The sequence below is a fragment of the Balaenoptera borealis genome (assembly GCF_965194805.1).
Source record: "Balaenoptera borealis genome assembly, chromosome: 7".
Classification (NCBI taxonomy): domain Eukaryota; kingdom Metazoa; phylum Chordata; class Mammalia; order Artiodactyla; family Balaenopteridae; genus Balaenoptera; species Balaenoptera borealis.
The window spans coordinates 121,535,101-121,555,420 of record NC_138864.1 but is presented as its reverse complement, the minus strand read 5'-3'; the positions used below and the strand labels follow the sequence as shown (position 1 = coordinate 121,555,420).

Sequence of the window (20,320 nt, the reverse complement as noted above, 5' to 3'; positions counted from 1 at the left end):
TATGATTAACATTTTTGGTGGACATTTTAAGGTTGAACTGCTCTCCAAATAAGTAAAAAACTTGATATGCCTACCAGTATATTATGAGAATATATATTTTTTACTGCACCAATATGATCATTGATTATTTTTTAATCTTTGATCATTTGGAAGGTAAAAAAATATTTTTATTTATGGACAATCTCTTTAAAATATTCTATATTTTTATTTCTTTTATGACAATGATATCTGAGAAAACAGAACTTGTCAAAAGAACTATCTACAGACAGGAATGTATAAATGACTTAACATATACCAGAACTCAGGATTTCTTATTCAATATTTTGTAATAAATATTAGACAATCCTATGTACATAATATACTGTACATCATCAAGAACAGGCGAGTTATGTTATAATTAACTACCAAAGAAAAGATTACAACTTAAATTTATTCTGGTTTTGTTAAATGGCCCTGATAACATGATAAATGGTCCTTCTCTTTTAATATATCAGTATGTTATTTTGGTACCAAGTTTTTAAAAATGTTTTAAGAACTCATTATGAATAATTTAGAAATAAATAAAACGACATATTAACAAATTAGGTTGTGAAGTTGTAAGTTAAGTTTTCTTTGGAGGATAAAATGAAAATGGTATAGGAAGGTATATGATTGATTAACAATAATACAACAAGACAATAGGAAACTGAGGCAGCCACTTGATGCATTACAACTTATACATCCTCAGATTTACCTCATAGTCCAAATCCAGGTAGTCAAACTCCCCATTGGTGCGGAAGTGCTGCGTGCTTCTGTCCAGCGTGAGGTTGAGGCTCCGGCCCTGGCGCTCAATGACCACAGAGTGCCAGTGGTGATCATCCAGCAGACTTCCTGTCGTCACGGACGTGTGGCCATATATGGGGCCAAGCTGGTTGCTTCCTGAGTCACGTGAGTGGAAAAGAAACAAGGCAAAGCCATCACGACTCTATGTCAAAGTAGACCTTTCATCTACAACACCAAGGGTGGACGTTTCTCTAAAGCTCTGTCTACTGAAGTTAACTTGGGAAAACCAACATGTAACTACACTTAAAAACAGTTGTATGTTCAAACTACATAAAAGCTATTAAAGGTGGAAAAAAGTCTGCTCCCTTAAAAAACATGAGCTTTTTTTTTTTTTTTTTCAATTACTGTACCATGAATTCTGCTAAATTTGGTAGATACTTTATAAAGCCTGAAACAAGAACTGATCATATGGCCTCACAAAAAAGATCATTACCATGTCATTGGAAAGCAGTTTGCGTAGAGTTTTATTGACTAGAATTTATGACAGCCATGGAAACACATCCACTCAAATATCCGCTGTCACTCTTTAATGCTGTTACCTATGGGCTCTGGGGCCAGAGCTCTGGGGCCAGAGCGCCTGGATTCTGATGCTGGTTCCACCATTGGCTCGCTCCATGATCCTGGCCAAGTGGACAGTTCTCTGGGCCTCTCTTTCCTCACATGTAAAAAGGGAAGAATAATAGTACCTGCTTTACAAGGTTGCTGTAAGGATTAAATTAATTAGTACAAGCAAAGAACTTACACACTTCCTGACATATAGTGAACATTCATTAAATGTTACCTGTTAATTTTTTATTATTGTTGTTGTTATTATTTTTGGTCAAGAAGACACGGCATGACAATTTTCAGTTGTTTTTTTTTCTGATTCCAAAAGCCATAATCAGTATAATATTTAATGTCATGGAAAGTTTACTCAAGTTATACTTTAAAATAAAAAACTGCAAAATTATATATGCAGCATTAATCCAGTTTTGAAATAAGATCTCCATAGCAACAAGACTATAAATAAGAGTGGAAGGTTGTGAGAATCTGAAATGTACTAAGGTCATCTCTGGAGGCTGTTTACATATTTTTTACCATTTTTTATTTTGTCTAATCAAGCATTGCTTTTGATGGTCAGGCAAAGCTAAATGCTATAAAAATACAATATTGCTTCAGAATAAATAGCATAATAGAAATCAGAGAAACACACAATTGACTGAAGAATTATTTTCATTTTTTCACATTTAGGATGCTAATATGCCTATACCTGACATTTTCTATGGATTTCCTAGATGAAATTTCTTTCCTTTTGGTGATGAAATCAAATGTTGCCCTGTGATTGTGATTATGATTGTGTATGTACATTGGCAGTGGGACAGGGAGAAAGAAAAGAAAGAATACATTTAAGTGAAAGACTACATTCAGTTTCATTACTTTAAATATTTAGACTAGAAGACAAAGCAGCAACTCATGTGCCTGATATTTAGGCAACAGCATTAAAGAGTGACAGCGGATATTTGAGTGGATGTGTTTCCATGGCTGTCATAAATTCTAGTCAATAAAACTCTGCGCAAACTGCTTTCCAATGACATGGTAATGATCTTTTTTGTGAGGCCATATGATCAGTTCTCGTTTCAGAACAGTAATGTCACACTCTTACAAGCCCCAGCGGCTTTTAAAGGCTACTCTATACGTTTCACTGTTTTTAAAAAAAACAGGAGAAAGGTTTAAAAAATAAACTTCTTTGGATATGATCCAATTGCTCTGAGTGTGTGTGTGTGCGCATGTGCGTGTGTATGTGTGAGCGTGCATGTTTTTAAAAAGCACTTATGTTTGGTTTTCTGGTTTCTCTTCCCCCATCCCTCCTTCTTAGCTTCTACTGAACCTTTTTTTCAAAAACTAGGGATATTTTTTTCCCAGGTAATGCATGAATACATGTTTAATATTATAAATAGAGAATATTATAAAGAATTAATGTGTAAAACATTAATCACTCATTTCCATCACTAAAGATAGAGTGGTCTATTTCCTTCCAGACATTTTTCATTTACATACATTTAATTATATATACATATAATTATATAATGCATATAATTCATACATATAATATAAAAATATTGATATATTATTTATATTTTCCTACAGTTTTCATTTAATGCTCTACAGTATTCCCCAAATTATTCACAGACATTTTAAACACATACCCACCTATTTCTATATGTTAAGCTTTATTTCTTTCAATTTTTGTTATTGTAACAAATATTGCAAAGTACGTCCTTGGACTTAAATCCTAAAGTTATTTCTTATTACTTCTTTATGATTATTGGACCAAAATATATAAAGAATTTAAAATATCTGAAGATACATTATCAGATTGTTTTCTTGAAATATTTTCAGGAACAGTACAAAGAATCCTTTTTGTCACATAACTCACCAACACAGATACTATCATTTTTAAAATTTATTTACTTGAAAAAATTGGAATCTTGTTATTTTATTGTATATTTCTTTTATAGACAGTTTGAGCATTTGGTGTTTATAGATTATTTATAATGTTTCTTCTACAAGTTTTCCTTATATTTTTTGGCAATATTTTCCTCCTAAAGTCTTGGTATTATTACAGAGTGGAATGAATTTTTTATTCACGAATGACATTAAACTTCTATATTTGACATTTGCATTTTCCCAGGTTTTGGCAGGCATTTTCATTTTATGATTTTTTAATATAAAAATTTAAATATTTTTGTGTAATTATATAATCAGCATTTTTGGATAATTTTCTTTTTTGTTATTGAAATTATTATTTCTATCAGAGATTTTGAATGTGAAAAGTTTTATAATAAAAGATAAATCTTTGTAGACACTATAGCAAGTATTATCAACCAAAAAAACTAACTGAAGTTTTAATTTTTAGTATAATTTTGATTTTCAAAGTAATAAAAGTTAATATACGGAACACAAGCCGTATTTAAGAATGTTGGAACAACCATATTGATAAGGAAAGTAAATAGGCAGGATCTCTTTTTGTGTTCTAATTTTTAGTTTTATAGCTTTCCATTGGGATGCATTTAACATGTGAATTTTAAAAGATTATAAAAGAATTCTATAAAGATTATAAAGTCTTTTATAATCTTTATAGATTATAAAATCTTTATAGAATTCTAAAATCACTGCAGCATAAAAAATACAGAATATATGATGCCCTTCAAACAACTCTTGCATAAATCCCAAAATTTTTAGGCAAGCAAGAGGAGTATAAATGTACTGTTGATTTGCATGAATTGTAACTCTGAATGTCAGTATCTGTGTTGTGGATCTTCCCTTTAGCTTTAAGGAAACCTTAGCTACATTATCAACAACCAAACAAGTATTAGGATTGTCCACTTAAAAACAACAACAAAAGCCCAAAACAAAACAATAACTCCTTCTTTGAGTTTCATCTCATTCTCCAGCAAACATATCATTTCTCTGATTCCTTCATTTCTAGTTGATTATATTAAAAATATTCATTCCCACACCTTTCATCTTTTCTTAACTGATGACAATAAAACTACTGTCCTTTCTATTCCACTGAGAATAAATCAACAGTAACCACAATGTTGCCAAACAGTGACCTCACTTTTCTGTCTTCTTCTTTAAGTGACATTTTAGGCGAATTTGACGCAGTAGACCATAGTAGACCGCCTCTTGTCCTTCCCTGGTCTCTGTGATGCCACATACTAGCATTTCCTCCTATCCACTGTCCACTTCTCCTCAGTCTCCATGTAGCTTCTTCTCCTGTTAATCTCATACATGCAACTCCCTAGTTGAAATCTCAACTTTGATGCCTAATAGGCAACTAAAATGCACCATATCCAAACAGATCTCCAGACTTCCTCTGTTGGAAGAAACTAATACTTCTCTATTAGAAGAAACTCTGTGGAGAAAACAAAGCTCTCTGTATTTCTGAAAATGGTGCTAATGTCCATTTGGAACTCAAGCCATACCCTAGGAATTATCCCTTATACATTATCTTTCTTTCTTACTCCATATCCAAATCATTACAAATGATACTGAGTTTACCACCAGAATCATCTCCCAAGTGGATCAATTCCTCTACATCTCCACTGATAGCCACCTTCTGCAAGCCATGCTGTCTCTCACTGTACCAGACTCTCATGTTGATGCAAGTGTTTTCTCTTACAGAAGCCTCAGTACATTAAAAAAAATAAGATCATGATGCTATAGTTTAAAGCCTACTAATAGCTTCCCATTCTTAAAATACTATCTAAACCTTTTACCACGCCCTAAAGGATACTACAGGATTTCAACAATCCTCAATGTTTGGATTTCATCTTTTATCCAACTTACTCATTACAAATATCCACACCAGCCTTTTCCTGTTCCTTGAGCATGCCAGGTCTTAGTCTTTCGTGATTCCCTCCTCTCAATTAACCTTCTCTCAGAAATTTTTAGGGCTTGTTTTTGTCATCACTGAAATCTCAGCATGAATATCTTCTCAGGGAGGACTTTCTTCACTACATATTCTAATGTTGACCCATCTTGCCTATGCAATATCCTTTATATATTAACCTATTTAATTGATTTCATACTCCTCATCATTATTTGAAGTCATTTCTTTGGATTTAGTTGTTTTATAAAAATAGTAATAGATAATATAGTGTCTGATGCCTCCACTGTGTCATAAACTTCATGAACTCAAAGAACTCCATTTTTTCACCCCTGTATCCCAGATGCTCGTATAGTACCCGCAGAGTACAGGTGTTTAATACATATTTTTGAATGAATAAGTATATCAATATATATCAACCACTATGAATTAAAACTGGATTGACAATATAATGTTTACTCTTTTTGTAATTTACATTTTAAGGATTAAAGACCATTAGCATTTAACTAATGGGAAGACTAATAAATGAAAAGAATGGTGCCAAAAGTCAGGACATACCTAGGTTTAAACTGAAGACCAGCTTGGCTTTTTTCAGTTCCAAAGTAATATAATCCCCTTGCTGTCCTTCCCCATGCAAGATTACGCCTTCACTTTCGGAGGTTTTAAATTTCAAAGCGATGACATCTTTCAGTGTTTTCATCTTCTTGTTTCTGAATCTATATGGTAACACAACATGGCCATCAAAGTTGATAACATCAGCCCCTAAAAGAAGAAATAAATAATGTGTTAGTTTAATTATTGTATGTTGCCATCCAGTGTGAAGTATATCTTCTTTCAGTGGGTGTCTACACAGAATAAATGAGAAAAAAGTGTTTTTTTCCTGAAAACTCTTTAGCCCTGGGTTCTTGTTCGATTTCTTATTTTGGTTGATTGTTTGTCCTGAAGTGGATTTTATGGGAAGTACTCATAAAGAATGATCACAGAAACCTTTATCAATATAAACTGTAATACTAATAACATAAGTTCCATCAATGACTTTTACATGCTTCAAATTTTTAACTTAGAAGTTTGGAGTTTACTTGAAAAAAGTAAAATTTTTAATCCCTGAGATATTATGAGATTTTATTATTTTCCTTCTTAAATGAGGCTGTTTATGATTTCAAATATATATCAATATTTTGCTCACAAATTTTCTTTTCTATGACATAACAATGAAGGATCTTGGAATGCAGGGTTTATGGTATACTCATTTTTCTAATGGTTTTTATATTCTACTACAGTTTCACTTAACTTCATGGTAGTGCCTAGATATAGTGAACTGAACTTTAAGAAGCTTTTACCATTTGCTTCTAGGACTCATGTCTGTCTCAAATTCCTTGTTAGCCCCTTGCCTTTGGAATGGAGAGTTGGGTTGCCCATGTTTTCGACTACACTAAACAAAGACAACCTTACCCATGTATAATTAGAAGAACAAGTATCTAGCCTATACTATGATAAGAGTAGCTCTAATTTGATTTTAGGGAATTTCATTGAAAACATGAAATTATATAAACTTTTTAAGAAATGTGAACAATTTTTTCACCACGCTCAGAAACAGGGGATGGTGGGCAATAGTTTAATAATTGCTACTTATTCACACCAGAAATAGAAAATGAGATGATTTTATTTATTACACACTGTTGGTTAGTGGGTTGCCAGCCCATGGAATGGGTCAACGATGAACTGTAATCATTCAGATCAAATTTTAAGTACAAATAGAAGCTTAGTTACCATAATTAGACCTTTATCATTGAAAATACTTTTAGCTCTTAATATTAAATTGTAGAGAATCTAGACAAATTGGACAGTTCTAATTATCTTAGAATTATAAGCCAGGATGAAGCTGGCTCTCAGTTTGGGGTAAGGTCTTGCCAAAGAATCCACAGGGAGACATTGGAGAAAAATAATAGCAAGTTCAAAGGCTGTCAGAGAAATATCTTCTGATTACATGTCCTAGTTCTCTGGCACTGGTTTACTTCAATCAGCATGGGGACTACTTGGGATCCCGGTAACAGTAACAATAGCATGCTACATCATGGCAGCCTAGGTGGAGGAGCAGAGCTACCATAGGTATATTCACTCTTTCTGTGCAGTACTTGCCAGTATAAGTTTTGCTTTTAACTAATTCTATAAAGTGAATTGATATGAATACAGTTATTTCAAATATTGCTTAGAATATCTCTAACTTTTCCCTTCAAATCATCAATAGATTTTGAATATTTAAAAATATCCTACCACTGCAAACATTTATGTTTTTAAATAATAGTTCAGAGAATTGTTACATTCTAAAAAGTTCACAAAGAAAAATATAACTTGGAATTTTGTTTTAATTCTTATAGTCAATAATTTACTATAAGACTTTGTATAGTCATACAAATTTTCTTAATCAACAGAATTCTGTTCTGAGAGTGTGAATCACAGAGGTTTATTTACTATGGAGGAAAAAAAAGCAGCCATTAAATTTTGGCTTCTGCTAACACTGCAAAGCCAATTAGATTTTAGCTTAATCACCTATACTGTCATAGCTGAATTCCAATTGCAATATCTTTATCATCTGTGATGAGAGATAAAACAGATAAAACGTGGAATCTGATTATTGGATCCCAGGTTGAATTTATAATCCAGCAGCTGGTTGAAATTACTTTTTGTCTTGAAAAGTGCATAAACAAAAAGTCAGAAGGAGGGAGTAAATTCTGAATTCCAGAAAGTAATTTTGCAGTCAATTTCATATCAATGACAGTTGAATAACAGACACGTCATCGTTTAATACACCTTCAATATATATTAATTGCCAAAAAATATTCCCCATTCATCTCTTAGGAAGTAAATGTTCCTGGAGCTTAGACAGAGGAAAGAATTCACCCCTCCCCCGTTTTCTCCTAACTCAAAATATACATTCAGGTCCAGGTACAGAAGCGTGACTTATGCAAATGTTGATGCCTTTCTTCCTTACTTTTAGGGCAATGAAATAAGTGACAAGAAGGATGGTCATCATTTAGACAGTCCTACGATGTTAAAAAAAAACACAAGGAATGTTTTTCATGAGGACCAAACCTCATTTTACAAATAGTAAGTGGTCAGTGGGCAGTTGAGAAAGTAATAAATATGCTCTGCAAGCCAGATCACTCACATCACAAAATCCAAACTGTTCTTCTAGGAGTGGGTTAAATGCTTGCACAATATTAGCAAGTGGATGTGAACTCAGAGTTGGCTTTGAAATTACAAAATTCCTAGAAATAATCTATGATATATAATTTATACATAAGCACACACCATACACTTTTAAGAGAGTCTGGGATATTGTAAAATTCATCAGAGTTTAGTTCCATTTCCTACAAAATACATTACAATTTCATTTGACATCTAATAGTATGTTGTGCTTATTTTGGGACAAGCCATATTTTTCCCCCTATTACCCTGATTGCTTTTCACTCCCTAGAACAAAGTTTTCTATGCAGTGATTAAATATGTGTGGTTGAACTGTTTAAGCAATCTGAACAACAATATGGCTAGTCAAAAAGTGAATGCAAAATCACAGTGCTTCCATGATTTTGTTTCTAACAATAACTCAGAGATCTGGTAATGTGCCCAATTCATCAAATCGTCACAGCAGAGAAGGCTTTTATTTTAAAACATTTCATTGTTACTTAGTCTTTACTTTCTGAATTTGGAGATACTCAGATGAGATATTTTGGAAAATTGTTTATCATCTAAAGATTTTATTATTTTACAAAAGTACCTTTGCTAATTTTTACTACACATGTAATATATGTTTATTGTTAAAAAGAAAGGAACAATACAGAAATATAGAATGTAGAATGTGAATCCCAAAAACAAGAGATCACCAGTCTTAATGGGTAACCAGTATTGATGGTGTGTCATTCTAGATTTTATGCATCTATCTCTCTATCTAATGTATGGAATAATGCAAGAATCTATACATTATTACATATACGTGTGTGTGTGTGTGTGTGTAATTAGAGAGAGGAAGGGAAAGAGAAAGGAGAATGTCATTTCATTTAATTGTGGTTCAAATGTATAATAATAGCTTGAGCTTTGGGCAATCTATTTATAAATTGGGGAAATTGTAGGTTTTAGCAAATTAGTATGTTTTATTGACTTTGGTGCAGCAAGGCACTTACATAAAGTAAGAATGTATATAATTAGAAATGTAATTTATGCTATTTATTTGAAAAAATTAAAAATGTATTTGAATATAGCACCACAATGTAAACAAATAAGTACTTAGGAATTAGTTTTGATTTCTTGTTTTCTCATAAATGTTTCATTTTCATATAGAAAATTGAGAATAATAGGAAGGTTTAAAGAAGAAAATTAAAAGGACATAATTCTATTTTCATGAAATAACCACTGATAACTTACATTTCTGATTATTTTAATTTGTATATATGTAATGTATATGTATGTACATAGATACACAGAAGGATCATACTCTATATAGTTTTGTTACTAAACACTATAGTTTTTTTTTTTTCAATCTCATATATTGTTTTTCCCAAAACAGGACTTTAATTAGCTAAAAATATACCATCATTTGGATGTCCAGTTTCTTCAATAAGAATCTGTTCTGCAGTTTTCTTTTTAATAAACTTTTTATTTTGGAATAATTTTTGATTTAGTGAAAAGTTGCAAAGATAGAACAGTGAGTTCCCACACACCCTCCACCCAGTTTCTTCTAATGTTAACATTTTACATAACCGGTACATTTGCCTAATCTAAGACATAACTTAGGTGTAACACTATTCACTGAAATACAGACTATATTTGGATTTCACCAGTTTTCACAAATGTTTTTGTTTGCTTTTCCTATTCCAGGATCCAGTCCAGGATCTCACATTGCATTTCGTCATCATGTTTCCTTAGTTTCCTTCAACTCCTCCAATCTGTGATGTTTTCTCAGTCTGTCTTTCATAACTTTGACACTTTAGAAGAGTACCGGTCAGGTATTTTGTAGAATCCTTCTCATCCTGGCTTGGTCTGAAGTTTTCTTATGACTAGACTGGTGTAGTTTGGGGAGAAAACCACAGAGTTGGGGTGTCCTCAGCACTTCCTATCTGGGGAGGCACGATTTCAACATGACTTTCCACTTGTGATAGTGGTCAAGTTGATGTCTGCCGAGTTTCTTAACTGTAAGGTTACTATTTTTCCTTTTCCGTACTTTATTCTGCGGAAGTGAGTCACCAAGTCCAGCCCATGTTTAAGGTAAGGGGAATTAAGTTCTACCTCCTGGAGGGGGAGTATCTACATATACTATTTAGAATTCTTCTGTAAAGAAGATTTCTTCTATTTATTCATTCATTCAATCATTTATTTATATAATTATGGGATTGTGCATGTTTATTTATTCTTTGAGTTTAATTCAATACTTATCATTATTCAAATTTTTCCAGCTTTAGCCATTGGGAGCTCTTTCAGGTTGGCTCCTGTGTCTCTTTGACAGGTGTGGCCCCTGCTGCTTCCTCTTCCCCCTCCCTCTTTTCCCCCTCCCCTCCTCCTCCTTCTCTCCCCCTCCTCTCCCCCTTCCCCCTCTTCCCACTCCCCCTTCTCCCTCTTCCCCCTTCTCAAGCCTCCCTCTCCTCTTCCTAGTCCTCCTCATCCTCTTCCTTTTTCCTCTTTCTCTTCTCTCTTTCTGTCACTATATGATGCCCTAAGCTTATCTTGCACTTTTCCTGCCCCAGACCTAGAATCAGCCATTTTCCCAAGGAACCCCTATTTCTTTTATTGTAGAATGGTCCTGAGAAGCTTGCAGGTTTTTTATTTTTCCACTTTGCACACAATAAATTTTCTACAAATATAGTTATCATCTATATGATCTATTCTTCCACAAAATAAATAAATTATTCAGAAAAAAAGGACAAAAACTTATAAAATGTTTCTTAGTTATCTCTTTCATAAGGATTTGCAATATTTTGAAGCTCTTTTCATGTTAATCAAATGTTTTTGCATAAACAGTGACTTTTAAAAGCAATAATGATAATTGCTAATATGTGTTTAAGTGATTACTGATTACTCCTTAAATAAATTTGATTATTAATATTTAAGTGGTAATGCATAAGCCCTAATATTTAAAAATAATTTTGTTTTATTTTCATGAAATTAATATGTACTCGCTGTAAAAAATTTATGTCATGTTAAGAAAGCAAAAAAATTATCAATTTAAATTAGTTACAGGGCTTCCCTGGTGGCGCAGTGGTTAGGAATCCCCCTGACAACACAGGAGACACGGGTTCGAGCCCTGGTCTGGGAGGATCCCACATGCCGCGGAGCAACTAAGCCCGTGTGCCACAACTACCGAGCCTGCGCTCTAGAGGCTGTGAGCCACAACTACTGAGCCTGCGTGCCACAACTACTGAAGCCCGCGCGCCTAGAGCCCATGCTCTGCAACAAGAGAAGCCACTGCTATGAGAAGCCCGCACACCACAACAAAGAGTAGCCCCCGCTCAGCGCAACTAGAGAAAGCCTGCGTGCAGCAACAAAGACCCAACGCAGCCAAAAATAAAAATAAATAAATTTATTAAAAAAAATTAGTTACAATCACGCCACATAGATATCAAAATACTTTTTGTACGTTTATCTAAGGAATTTGTGGTTTTCTACAAATACCAACATTTTCTACAAATCCAAACATTTCTATTGATATAATGAGCATTCTTGTAGTGAGATTCTTGAGCACTGGAACAATTATTTTCTGACTTTAAATTTCTAAAGTATTTAATTAAAGCATTTGAATTGCTTCGTTAAAGATATCAGTAGAGATGTATGTTAACGAGGTAGTATGAAATCTAACATTATATAATTTATATAAATACCCAAGTCACTTTCAAGAGTTTGAAATATATCTCTGAAACTAAAGTTGAAAAATACTACAAGGTGGAATTTGCTTAGTTTTGCAAATTTTTACATAGATGCACATCTATGTATTGTTTCTCTTTTTTTTAAAGTCAGATGTTAATATTCTAGATATGTTGACCTTTCTTTACAAAATAGCACGTCTGCCATCTTCATCTCTAGCTATTTATTCACTGGTCTTCCTCTTCATAGCATTTATCTCTACCTACTACCTGATATATTGACGGGCTTATGAATTTACAGCATGCCTCCACCTCTAAGAATGTATATGCATCAGAGACTTTTGCTCCACCCTGAAGCTCAGTACTTACAACAGTGGGTAAGTCAATATTCGTTAAGTATTTGTTGAATGATTGCATGTTATCATGCACACTCAAAGCACTGGATTAAAGTAGAATAAACTTCTTTAAACTTCTTCTTTAAAAATCTGAATCACTCGATTGGAAGAAATTTCAAGAATCACTCTAATCCACCCTTGGTGCCACAACTACTATTATAACCAAGGTTTCAATTGTTAGAGAAAAAGAATGGTAATTTCGTGTTACTTTTTTTGTGGTGGGGGAAAAATTCATGCCATTATGATTAATTGACTCAGTGTTATTTAATTGACAGACATTAACTCTAGTGGAACCGAGTCCATTTCATCTCATCTGCAGACTGTTTCTGATTAATCACCTTCTTCTAACCCACTGCCCTTTCCTTTCAATATATCTGTGGTTTAAATGTAAATAGATAGTTTAAATAGATTCTAAAATGTCAATAACAGCTAATTTAGAGTAGTAGCAGCAAATGAGCCTTCTTCAAATCCTTTAAAATATAATCTAGAGATAGACTTAAAAAAATCACTTTTACTTTGGGAAAAATAAAACAAAATAAAAACCACAAAGGCTCTTTCATAAAGGCCATCATCTCACATTTTGTGCAATATTTCTCCTTAAAATGTGTTGCTTTGCCCTTAAGAGCTTGATAACTCATGGTAGGACAAGAACAATCACATCAGAGAAGTCTGATTTCATTTATCCACAACACTGGGACTCCAGTATCCAGTTGCCTGAAAGACTGATCCACATGGACCTTCCACAGGCATATCTAACTCTACCTGCCCAACACATAATTCTTTCTCTGGGTCTTACTGCTCCTGTTCTTATATCCATTATCCAGTCACTTAAGACAGAGCTCTGGGCTTTTCCTTAGCTCCTCCCTTTCTCATGCACCTATGTTCCGTCAGTTCCAAGTCCAGTGAAATTTAGCATGTCCGTGTTTTTCAAACACATAGCTGGCTTTTTATATGCACTGCCACCAGGCTCCCATCGCCTCACATACTGTCTATCGCATTAACATGGTGAATGAGCAACTCCCATCCTCTGGTCTTATTCCCCTTAAATTTATCCTCCACACTGAAGCTAGTAAGATCTTTCTGAAATAAACTATTTTACTGAAAAACTCTTTAGTGTGGCCTGCAAGACCCTCAGTGATAGAGCTCCTGCCTTCCTGACACCCTCACATTTTAGCACCATCTTTTTCCTTAAGTGTTGCTGATGGTAAACCAACTAAATCCCTTGCTAATTTCACCTAGTGCCTTTCCTCGCGGTAAGCTCACTTCCTTCAATGAACAGCTATTTTAAAAAAATCTAGTTTAAGTTTAGGCATCCTCCAAGCTTCAGATAAAGTTCACCTACTAGAAAGGTTTCCTTGTGTGAAACAGCCCTCATCTATTCCTCCACAGCACCCTTGGATACTTTTATCGTATCCCTCCTCATCTTATATTGAAATTATCTCTTTATGGGTCTGATTTCCTCTGGAACTTTAAACTTTCCTAAGGTACAGTAGACTCTGGTTTGTTCCACTTTGTATTTCTCACACAATAAACATTTCTTAAACTGATTTAAACATAATTGGTATTTGAGCTGCATGCACCCCACTGTTCATTGCAACACTGTTTACAATAGCCAAGTCATGGAAACAACCTAAATGTCCATCAACAGATGAATGGATAAAGAAGATGTGGTACATATGTACAGCGGAATACTACTCAGCCATAAAAAAGAATGAAGTGATACCATTTGCAGCAACATGGATGGACCTAAAAATTATCATACTAAGTAAGCCGGAGAAAGATGAATATCATATGATGTCCCTTATATGTGGAATCTAAAAAAATGATACAAATGAACTTATTTACAAAACAGAAAGAGACTCACAAACTTAGAAAACAAACTTACGGTTACCAAAGGGGAGAAAGAGGGGAGGGATAAATTAGGAGGCTGGGATTAACATAGACACACTACTATATATAAAAAATAGATAACCAACAAGGACCTACTGTATAGCACAGGAAACTATACTCAATGTCTTGTAATAACCTGTAAGGCAAAAGAATCTGAAAAGGAATATATATATTACTGAATCACTGTGCTGTACACCTGAAACTAACATGATATTCTAAATCAACTATACTTCAATTAAAAAAAAAATTGGTATTTGAGAAAACATGGCAAAAGGGGCATTCCTCTGTTCTCATTTTCCTTCAAAACCATACCTGGTGCAAGCAGTTTTCTCTCCAAGAGTACAGACTTACATATGTTTTAATTACAGGCATTTATATAAATATTACAGGGCTTCCCTGGTGGTGCGGTGGTTAAGAATCTGCCTGCCAATGCAGGGGACACGGGTTTGAGCCCTGGTCCGGGAAGATCCCACATGCCACGGAGCAACTAAGCCCATGCACCACAACTACTGAGCCTGCGCTCTAGAGCCCGCAAGCCACAACTACTGAGCCTGCGTGCTGCAACTACTGAAGCCCGCATGGGCAACGAAAAGTCACCGCAACGAGAAGCCCGTGCACCACAAGGCAGAGTAGCCCCCACTCGCGGCAACTAGAGAAAGCCCACGTGCAGCAAAGAAGACCCAACGCAGCCAAAAATAAATGAATAAAATAAATTTATTAAAAAAAATACAACTGTGTGTTTCTGATACAGATAAATACTTTAAAACTTGAAATGCTTTCATTACACTCACACTGGAGTTGTTTTTTAATAAGTCAAAATGAAAACATTTAACTCTAGTATGAGTTAAAATACAAAATATATCTTTTCCTTTTAATTTAATGTATTTAAGGGAAATAGTCATTCATTCACACACACACACACACAGAGGACATCAGAAAATCAGAGTGCTCTGCTTCTGAACAGGGTTATAGCTCTAATACATCTAATAATACAGAGATAATAAGCAATTTCTGAAAATTAGCACTATAAATTAGCATAAAATCTATTGTAGGAAATCTATGTGTAAGCTATTTTTATTTATTTTTGAAAATCGAAAAGTCAAGCAAATTAGACTTGCCTTCTCTGTGATAATATTACTGTTTACTGAAAATAGCTCTACAGCTTTTCACCATATGCAATCTATTTCTCTGCTAAGGAGGAGACTATCTAGAATTACAAGCCCTAAGTAAATAGCTCACAGATGAGGAAAGGAACCAGACATCAAGAAATCCCCCAGAATGTCTTTTAATATAAATGATTCTTAACATTTATTTCAGATTTTCTGTATCATTACTCAGTTAAACTTACTTCTACTTCTAGTTCCACTGAAAACATTATTGTCAGTGTTGGACCCAAATTTCAACACTATATTGGCTAAGGGATGGCAGGTTGATTTAGGGACTTGTTTTGAGGCATTGTTTTCATGGTAATTTATACAATACTGAGGAAAAGATAAACTATCCCGATAAGTAAAAGGGGAATGGCAGAAGGGGTGTCAACACTCCGGCAATTTCTCCAAGCTACCACAGCTGGCTTCCACTTTCCCCTCGGTATTAACCACATCTTCCGTTTTCTGTACTTTGATGTGTTGACATGTGGGGCCTTGCTGACCCTGGGGGGACTGCCCCTCCCAGGGTGAGACAATTCCTGCAAACACTCTCTCCAAATACAAACCAACCAATCAAGACTCCACAACCCAGCTACCGCCTCTCTATGGTTGTCGCACTCCAGGCCACTATCCAGCTGCCCTAATCACCCCAGGCTCAGGTACCAAACAACAAGGGAAGCCCCTGTGCCCCAGAGCCTCTGAGGTAATTCAAACTAGCCAACTCTGAACCTGCTTACTCAGCCTCATCCATTCCTTCCTGTGGAAACCACAATAAAGGCTCTTTCCTGCCCTCCCCTTCTCCTTCTGGCCTCCCCATCCCCCCCCCCACCCACAGCAGATGTGCCCTCTCCTCTCGGGAACTGTTAGTAATAAACTACCTTTTCAATGGCAGCTGTTTCCTGATATGTTGGCCTTATACCTCAGATAATCTATATTCTGAAATATTTTCTACAGTAAATTCCCTTATTATATCTTAGAAACGAAAAACTTTTAAAATTTGGTCAAACAAGGAAAAAAATCTTTAAATTACTGACAAGACTTATTCCATAGATCTGAAAAAAAGTGAATCTGAGAAATCATTATGAAATGTCTGATATCAACTAGCACTCACCGAAATATCTTCTACATCCGTTATCACTGCACCAAGAAAGTGGGGCAATGGAGGTAAAGAGGTGAGTTTTAAGAAAGAACTAATAGATGAGCTCCCCTGTTAAAAGAGAATTAAGATTAAGAGAAATCCAGACAGATAGGGGAAGGGCATATGCGGTTGCCTTAAAGAGCTCAGCAGTTCTGCGTGAACTACACAAGGGTCATAAGTCCTGGCAGGGTTAAAACTGGAAGATGAAGGGTCTACTGCTTCATATGGAAGATCTGGGTCTACGTGTGAAAAGACGGTGCCCTGAGGGGAAGGCACAGGGCCAGATCTACATCTTGGGAAGGTAACGGCCCATGTTGATGTAGCAGAACACATGGATTAGAAGAGAGTGCAGAGGCAGAGAGAGCAAAGACCTCCCTCAAAGCAGATAACCACCTGATCGTGTTGATAAAGGTTATACAAAGCCAGAATGCAGAAGATAACTATGTCATTAAAGAACGCAAAGCTTGCTGATGATGGATGGTTGCTACCCAGGATTTCAAAGCAGTTACGTCTTCTACAGTGATTGAAGAACTTCAGACGAATACTTACTATCATGGTTTTCTCCAAAGATATGACAAATCCGATATCATAAAAGCATTAGGAAATTTAGTGGAATTGAAACTACTCTAAAAACAAAACCAAAATGTCAAAAATTCTTCTTTGAAATATGTTCAATATTTGGATTTACTTATTTGTACCACCTTAATTTTTTAGATGGAATCTCAGAGGTCTGCCATCTTTAGCTATCACACATTTTAATGCTCTATCTCATTCAATTCCATGTCTTAAAAACTTCACATTAATCTAAAAATGTAAAATCAGTGTTTTTCCAAACAGCAGATACTTCCCCAACAACTCCTACAAAGTTTCCTGGGCAAGTAGCAATATGTAATAGGTGACTAGTAAAAATTGTCGTTTTTATTTATTTTACTCTCTGTACTTTCCTGAAAGCCAAATGAATTGGTACAGATGATTTGCACTTACTTGCAAGAAATTGGGACATACGCTTAGAATGTCTTGAGTTCATGCACAGGATGTAGTACATTACAGCTTCATTTTATTTTTGGTTTGATTTCACACACCTTTGGGTGAATCTTTTATCTCAACCATAAAACAGGATTAATAAAGCTCAGAATGTACACATGTTGCGATGTAATGTGTTCTTTCTTCTCCTCTACAGCAGTGGGGTCCTGTCTGATAAAATACTAAACGGTACTCCGTGACCCCGCCATCAACACACCTCAGTGACTCAGGCATTGGAGGGGATCTGATTCACTGGGAACGTGGGTGCCGTCCATTACTTCGTGACACCCGCACGCCCACTGAGGCCCTGGTGAGCAGGCTGAATTAATTCATTTCCATAAATGAGCAAAGTTCCCAGCACTTGTGCAGAGAATCAGCCCTGACAGGGCTAAAATAATTGGAAGCTCCTGAAATTAGGAACTTCACTGGTCAGAGGGAACAAGCAGTTCATACAAATCAGTGATGCTAGCTTATTGTAAAACCATGGAGCTCCATTGATCTGTGTATGATTTTCTGACTTTTGATAGAGTTAGGGGTAACAGAGACAATATTCTCCTTGATTAAAAAATCAACAGGGAAAAGATGCTAAATTAATGTCTAAGAAACTTGGTCTGGCTAGTGGAAAAACAATAGGGAGTATTTGGGATGTATTATGGGCATGAGGGAGGTAGTCTCTCTCCACCTGTGGCAAACTGAAGCTATGCAGCAATTCTGGTGTTATTCAAACATTCAACTTTCTAGAAAACTCAAAACTCCAACATTTTAATGAAATCTCCTCTGCTTTAGCAGACGCTGCTAGCTAGTACTCTACAGATATGTTTTTTTTTGGCCACACATCACTTTAAACTTGAATACTGTCAACATATAAGACTAAGTAGATCATAACAAGACTGAACAATTAATCTTCCACGATACCATAATTTACCTGTGAATTACTGCAGTATGTATCAGCAAGAAATTTTATTTCTTAAAAAGCAAATTCCTGGGACTTCCCTGGTGGCGCAGTGGTTAAGAATCCACCTGCCAATGCAGAGGACACGGGTTCGAGCCCTGGTCCTGGAAGATCCCACATGCCACGGAGCACCTAAGTCCATGTGCCACAGATACTGAGCCTGCGCTCTAGAGCCCGCGCGCCACAACTACTGAAGTCTGCGCGCCTAGAGCCCGTGCTCTGCAACAAGAGAAGCCACTGCAATGAGAAGCCCGTGCACTGCAATGAAGAGTGGCCCCTGCTCTCCGCAACTGGAGAAAGCCCATGAGCAGCAATGAAGACCCAACACAGACACAAATAAATAAATAAATAAATTTATAAAAAAAAAAAAGAAGCAAATTCCTTAGAAAATAAGTCAGTTGGTGCTAAATAGAGAGTGAATGGTTAAAAAAAACCCTAATTTTAATGGTATAATAGGATACAAAGATAGACACCACTCTATGCCACCATAAAACTACAGGCAAATATTACACCAAACATTGGAAGGAAGGAAGGAAGGAAATGAGGAAAGGAGGTAGGGAGGGAGAAAACAAAATAAATCTGAGCTTCATTCACTGAGATTTTGGACTTAAGACTCTATCTTAAAAGGAAATATATATATATATATATATATATATATATATATATATATATATATATATATATATATTTTAAAGTATTACTGGGACTTCTCTGGTGGTCCAGTGGTAAAGAATCCACCTTGCAATGCAGGGGACTCAGGTTCGATCCCTTGTCAGGGAACTAAGATCCCACATACGGCAGGGCAACTAAGCCCACGTGCCACAACTGCTGAGCTTGCACACCTCAACTAGAGCCCGCCTGCCACAAACTACAGAGCCCATGCGCCCCGCAGCCTGCACACCACAACTAGATAAAAGCCCACGATCCTCAACAAAGATGCCACGTGCTGCAATTAAGACCCGACATAGCCTTAAATAAATTAAAAAGTCTACAAACAATAAATGCTGGAGAGGGTGTGGAGAAAAGGGAACCCTCTTGCACTGTTGGTGGGAATGTAAATTGATACAGCCACTATGGAGAACAGTATGGAGGTTCCTTAAAAACACTGAAAATAGAATTACCATATGACCCAGCAATCCCACTACTGGGCCTATACCCTGAGAAAACCATAATTCAAAAAGAGTCATGTACCACAATGTCCATTGCAGCACTATTTACAATAGCCAGGACATGGAAGCAACCTAAGTGTCCATCGACAGAGGAATGGATAAAGAAGATGTGGCACATATATACAATGGAATATTAGTCAGCTATAAAAAGAAATGAAATTGAGTTATTTGTAGTGAGGTGGATGGACCTAGAGTCTGTCATACAGAGTGAAGTATGTCAGGAAGAGACAAACAAATACCATATGCTAACACATATATATGGAATCTAAAATAAATAAATAAATAAATAAAAGGTTCTGAAGAACCTAGGGGCAGGACAGGAATAAAGACACAGATGCAGAGAATGGACTTGAGGACACGGAGGGGGAAGGGGAAGCTGGGATGAAGTGAGAGAGTGGCAAGGACATATATACACTACCAAATGTAAAATAGATAGCTAGTGGGAAGTAGCCACATAGTACAGGGAGATCAGCTTGGTGCTTTGTGACCACCTACAGGGGTGGGATAGGGAGGGTGGGAGGGAGACGCAAGAGGGAGGAGATATGGGGATATATGTATAC

General features: G+C 35.7%; 1 protein-coding gene across 2 annotated transcripts in view; it reads right to left on the bottom strand.

The window, feature by feature from the left end:
- Positions 1–20,320, bottom strand: part of CNTNAP2 (contactin associated protein 2) — a 2,074,761-nt gene that overhangs the window by 1,151,652 nt on the left and 902,789 nt on the right. For both annotated transcript variants that reach the window (XM_082400459.1, XM_082400458.1), the window contains exons 6-7: positions 5,753–5,956; positions 734–918 (exon numbers count right to left, since the gene is read on the bottom strand). In XM_082400459.1, coding sequence (XP_082256585.1) covers positions 734–918; positions 5,753–5,956 — 389 coding nt within the window. The remainder of the gene's footprint in view (positions 1–733; positions 919–5,752; positions 5,957–20,320) is intronic.